This window comes from Gossypium hirsutum, chromosome A04, assembly GCF_007990345.1.
Source record: "Gossypium hirsutum isolate 1008001.06 chromosome A04, Gossypium_hirsutum_v2.1, whole genome shotgun sequence".
Taxonomy (NCBI): Eukaryota; Viridiplantae; Streptophyta; class Magnoliopsida; order Malvales; family Malvaceae; genus Gossypium; species Gossypium hirsutum.
The window spans coordinates 74,955,492-74,961,076 of record NC_053427.1 but is presented as its reverse complement, the minus strand read 5'-3'; the positions used below and the strand labels follow the sequence as shown (position 1 = coordinate 74,961,076).

At 36.3% G+C, this 5,585-nt stretch overlaps 1 protein-coding gene across 4 annotated transcripts; it reads left to right on the top strand.

Annotated features, from left to right (window-relative positions):
• The first annotated feature begins 2,410 nt into the window (after positions 1–2,410).
• Positions 2,411–4,690, top strand: LOC107948843 (7-deoxyloganetic acid glucosyltransferase). Of its 4 annotated transcripts, XR_001697572.2 has the most exons (4): positions 2,411–2,986; positions 3,060–4,004; positions 4,183–4,275; positions 4,481–4,690. XR_001697572.2 is itself a non-coding variant. In XM_016883492.2 (3 exons), the coding sequence occupies exons 1-2, from the start codon at positions 2,476–2,478 to the stop codon at positions 4,001–4,003; spliced, it is 1,455 nt and encodes a 484-aa protein (XP_016738981.1). In that variant the 5' UTR covers positions 2,411–2,475; the 3' UTR covers position 4,004; positions 4,481–4,690. The 4 variants fall into 4 exon arrangements, 2 of the variants coding, with proteins under 2 accessions (XP_016738981.1, XP_040967313.1); XR_001697571.2 differs by having other exon boundaries at positions 3,060–4,275; XM_016883492.2 differs by lacking the exon at positions 4,183–4,275.
• Positions 4,691–5,585: the final 895 nt, after the last annotated feature.

The window sequence follows — 5,585 nt, the reverse complement described above, 5'->3', positions numbered from 1 at the left end:
CACACTTTATTTTATGAAGCGTCTCACCTACTATGCATCTTTTCCAACACCTTCTGTTTAGCTATCCAAACCTTAAGGTAAGAGAGCGTGTACTTTAATTGGCTTCGAATATTGGTAATTAATACCGGCACTGAAGTCTTAGGATCCGCCTTCACGTTGGTAGTATTAAGCTAGCTAACATATCTAAATCCATCTTGGGATGATCTTGTGAAACACCTATCAACAAAGTACGTTAAATAATACAACATTACGTAATAACAGTATCATTCAAAATCTCCAAACACCTAGTGATACTGTACCGCCAATACATATATGTGACCTTTGTACTTTTTTATCTCCCATAAGCCTATCTTTTTCCTCAATGAGGGCATGATTTTCCATGAACATGTACCGTCTTGCACTGCACACTTGGCCTTAAACTTATCGGATATGGATTTAACCACGTTGTAATTAACCCACTTCATGATGCTATGTTGTTTCAATGCACCAAGAAAACTATCCTTATTAGAAAACTCCCTACCAACTTCCAATTCACCCGAATCTAATAACGAACTTGTACGGTCATGCCTTCTGTGTGGTAGCTCTAGAAACTCCAACGCATTATCTTGAGATAGATCGACATTATGCATGTAGGCTGGAGGCAAGTACACCCTGAATCGCGGATCTTCTTATTCTTCATCTGAACCCCCTTCAACATCTTCAAGTATGGCTGGAAAAGGCTCCGGTTCTGAAATAATGCAACTTCTGCACCATCGGGGCCAGGCTCTCAAGGTGGATCCACATTAGACTCATCATCTGACCCACCATCATCTGCAACGAACGAGGCCTCCTAGCCGGTTGATGTCGTAGGGAGTACATCATCCCTTCTTCTGGACGTTTCATAATGTCCCCAATCCGATGTGGATTGCCAACCACTAGAAGTTGATGTCATTCCCAGTACGTATTTCCAGTATCAAACATCGACCCAACGAGGTACATGTCCCATCCATTAACGGAGTGTCGTGCAGGGGTTGTGTATTCCATACTGCTACCAAACGCAAGCACTTTCGTGTTTTGCCACCTACTAACGGAGTGTCGGCCAGCAGTCGTGTATTCCTCTCGAATAGCAGTAAATGTAGAAGTTGCAAATGCATCATTTGACGATGAAAATTTTACATATAACTCAAGATAGGGTGATCCATTAACAAGATGAGCCTGCACCATTGCCTCCAAGCTACGAGGACCTTTGATGTCGAATGAGTCATATCTTACGGGATCAACCGAAGCACAAAATTGATACTTAATAGACAAAACTTTCATTGGCGTCGTTCTGAAGATTTTACGCCTAATTCTTTTACGACGTTTTGTCAAATCTATGTTCTGGTTAAAAACCAGTCGCACTGTGTTCTCCGATAAAAAAACAACGTTGTTCTCGATGTTACGGACCTAACCATCATAGTAAATAACAACACTAATACGTTCACTCATCTTCAGTTTCTATTTTACTTTAGCCTCAGTTTCCATTGCTGTAACTTATGCAACTTGAGAATGAAATTTGGCTCATTTATAGTCTAAGGTCAAATAGTAACTACTGTAGCAAAAGAGTGCCCACGTGGGAGCTTTTTTCCGTAATTTTGCTGGCAGTGCATACTGCTTAAAGCGTTTTGGACACTATTTGTTCAGAAACGTCTTTTCAAAATTATTTTTTTAGATACTACTGTAGCAAAAGAGCGTCCACGTGAGAGCTTTTTCCATAATTTTACTGATAGTGCATCCTGCTTGAAGCGTTTTTGACACTATTTATTCAGAAACGTCTTCTCAAAATTATTTTCTCTAATACTACTACAATAAAAAAAATAAAAAATTTATATATTAATTTTTTTAAATTAATAGTTAATTTAATTAATTAACCCTAATAACCCTAAACCCTAATTTAATTGATTCTTTTAAATTAATAGTTAATTTAATTAATAAACCCTAAACCCTAATTTAATAGATTTTTTAAATTAATAGTTAATTTAATTAATTAACCCTCAACCCTAATTTAATTAATTTTTTAACCCTCAACCCTAATTTAATTAATTTTTCTCTTAAAAATATTAAAACCCTAAACCTAAACCCTAACTTAAAACCAATAAAAAAATCCTAACCCTAAAAAAAAGAGCAAAACGCGTTCCTAGAGGAGCATTTTGTCCATGTCAGCACAAAGTGCTTCCTTGAGGGCGCGCTTTGTGCTGACGTGGACAAAACACTCTCCCATAGACGCGTTTTGCTGACACGTCTCCTAACTTTACGCTGACATAGACACGCTTTCGGAAAAAATAGTCATTTTCAATAAATAATTAAAATATCGGCCCATTTCGATAAGTAATGTTATAAAAAGGTGTTTTTTTAGTAAATTAGCCATATATATATATATAAAGGAGTGGCTTAAATTGAAGAAGAGGGACATGTGGAGGAGGCAAAAGACTTTCGTCACCGAATTGGCTATCAGAAATGGAGAAAGCAAAACCTGAAGCACCTCATGTCCTTATCTTGCCAATCCCTGCTCAAGGCCATCTCAGACCCATGTTGAAGCTAGCAGAGCTTCTCAGCAACGCAAGTTTCCAAATCACCTTCCTAAACACTGAATACTTCCACCATACTTTCCTTTCCTCTATCGACATCCACGCCTTTTCTCGCCGCTTTCCTAAATTTCAGTTCGTAACAATTCCAGATGGTCTACCCCCTGATTCTCCACGCCCCGGAAAAGGTATCGCTCATTATTTAATCTCTCTCACGGATGCAGCTAAGCCTGCCGTTGTTGAGGTGCTGGTTTCTCTCAGATCTAAATCAGGGCGGCCTCCCACCTGCATAATAGCTGATGGGATAATGTCGTCTGCTGCTGTTGCTGCCGGTGAGGAATTTGGGATCCCTGTTTTAGCTTTTCGCACCTACAGTGCTTGCTGCACCTGGACTTACTTCAACTTGTCCAACCTCGTTGAAGGAGGGGAACTCCCATTACCAGGTTAGTGGAAATAGTTAATTTTAGCAGAGCAAATAGAGGACAAAGCTATTTAGATGTTTCATTGACATTGCAGATAAAGACATGGACAAGCTAGTGACTTGCATTCCTGGTTTGGAGAATGTTTTACGACATCGAGATCTTCCAAGTTTTTGTAGGCTTGAGAAAGCCGATGATCATCTGCTCTACGACTTCTTCATCGCCCAAGCTTCGGCCATGCGACGAGCATCTGCTCTCATCCTCAACACGTTCGAACAACTTGAAACACCCTTTATATCTAAGCTCGCTTCTATTTTCTCCAAAATTTACACTATCGGACCATTGCATTGTCTCTCCAATGTGGACGACCCAACAGCTTTAGCTTCGACAAAAAGTATTTTTTGGCAAGAAGAAAAAGGTTGCCTCACTTGGCTTGATTCTCACCCATCAAAATCAGTTGTTTTCGTTAGCTTTGGGAGTGTAGTGACCTTCACCCTTGACCAAATGCTTGAATTTTGGCATGGCTTGGTTAACAGTGGGAAACCATTTCTATGGGTCATACGGTCCAACGCCATTATTGGAGAGGATGATCCAAGGAAAATATTGGAGGACCTGAAAGACAATACAAAAGGGAAGGGATCGATAGTGAGCTGGGCACCTCAAGAAGAGGTCTTAGCCCACCCTGCTGTGGGTGCATTCTTGACTCATAGCGGTTGGAACTCCACCTTGGAGAGTATATACGCAGGGGTTCCCATGATTTGCTGGCCTCTATTTGTGGATCAATATGTCAACAGCAGATGCGTGAGTTATGTGTGGAGAGTGGGTTTTGATATGAAAGATAGTTGTCATAGATCCATTATTGAAAAAATGGTTAGGGACGTGATTGAAATGAAGAATGAAGAAATAATGAAGTCAATGGAAGAGATTTCAAAGCAAGCTCAAGAGAGTGTTAAGGAAAGTGGGCCTTCTTACTGCAACTTGGACAAAATGATTCAAGACATAATGTCAGTCAATCTGGAAAATATTAATAGAAGAGATTGAGGTAACCCATTTTTCAGGTCAATTTTAAAGAAAAATTAGGCAAATGAACCAGTTTCTGAAATGTTTAGGAAAATTGGCCAATTTTGGATAAAAAAGAAGAAACTAAGTTCTGTAGGACGCGTTTTCTGACTTCTTTTTAAACATTAGCTCTTTCTGTCTCCTTTTGTGCATTGAAGCAGCTAAATCATCTGCTGCCTAGTTTCCTATCCTGTATTATTGTCCAACAAGGATGCATATTGAAGCCAAATACACCCAAGGGTGCTGCATATATGGTATTTAAACCAATAGTCCCTTTTTTCAGTAACTCTTTCCCATAGACTATACTTTTTCACCATTGTATGTTCAATTAACCAACCCTGCCTTTTTTTTTTTGTTTTTTTTGTTTTTACTATGCGTAGTGCTAGCTTTGTTAGGACTGCCTTGTTTAAAAGCTCATCTCCCTTATTCTTATCCTAATCCTCATTTTTCCTTCGGCAGGTATAGAAGAAAATCTCAGTTCCTAAAACGTTGTGTTCATTTCTTAAAATAAAGTTGTGTTGAACCAATTTGTTGAACACAAATTGGTTTCATTTGGTCAAAAGAGCAAACAAACTGCTTTAGGTTTAAAGTATCAATGTATTGTTTGATATCATCCACACCTTGTGCTTCATATATTTTCTTCAAGTAAGTCACTTCACCATTCTCTTTTTTCTTTTTCTTTTTTATCTGAAAAAGTTAAAGGCTTTACTTTGTTAAATTTAACTTCGCCATTAATTTAAAAGTTGTAATCCCTTTGACCAAGTGTAGAGTTGTGGGTAAAACCATAAAACCATGGTCTGAATGTAAAATTGGTTTGCTTGTGGAGAAGCCATGCATGTTTATAAAAAGTTACTTTTCTTTTAAGCTCCACAAGTACTGTAAAACACTGTCATATGTAAAAAATTATCTAAACAGACATATCTCCTAGTTGTAGTTGTAGAGTTAAAAAACTATATTGGAAGTGAATAGAATAATAATCTTTATTTTTAATTTTTTTTAAATAAAAATCTTTATTCATTTTCTTTCTTAATTCTTGTTTTAAAATGATATTTTGTCAATAAGATATTAATTCATAATATTTCGGTAAAAACACTTGTGTGGTCTTTCTTAACATCAGAGTAATTTAATCTCTTTTAATTTTAAAAATGAGTAGCTATAGATAATTAATCATGATTTTTTTTGTCAATTTATCCTTTTTTTTATTATAGCCCTTAATGTTTATAAATTTTATTAATTTTGTCCTAATTCTATAAAATTTAATAAATTTAACGATTAACATTTACGCATTTTGCCAATATGGTCTTAATTATAAATTTATTGGATTTTTTTTAAATAAAGACCTAAATGATAGAATTTGTAATTGTTGAAGGTTAAAATTATTATATCAATCAAAAGTAGGAAATACAATATGGTTAATTGTCTTTTGTTATCCACTTCTAAAATTGGCAAGAACTAAATTTTATATTTTTTTTTTGTGAAAGATAAATTTCCTTAGATATAAAAAATGAGAGATCCTATCACCTAATATTTTTCTCATTCTGTCTTTAAAGATTATTATTTTTTT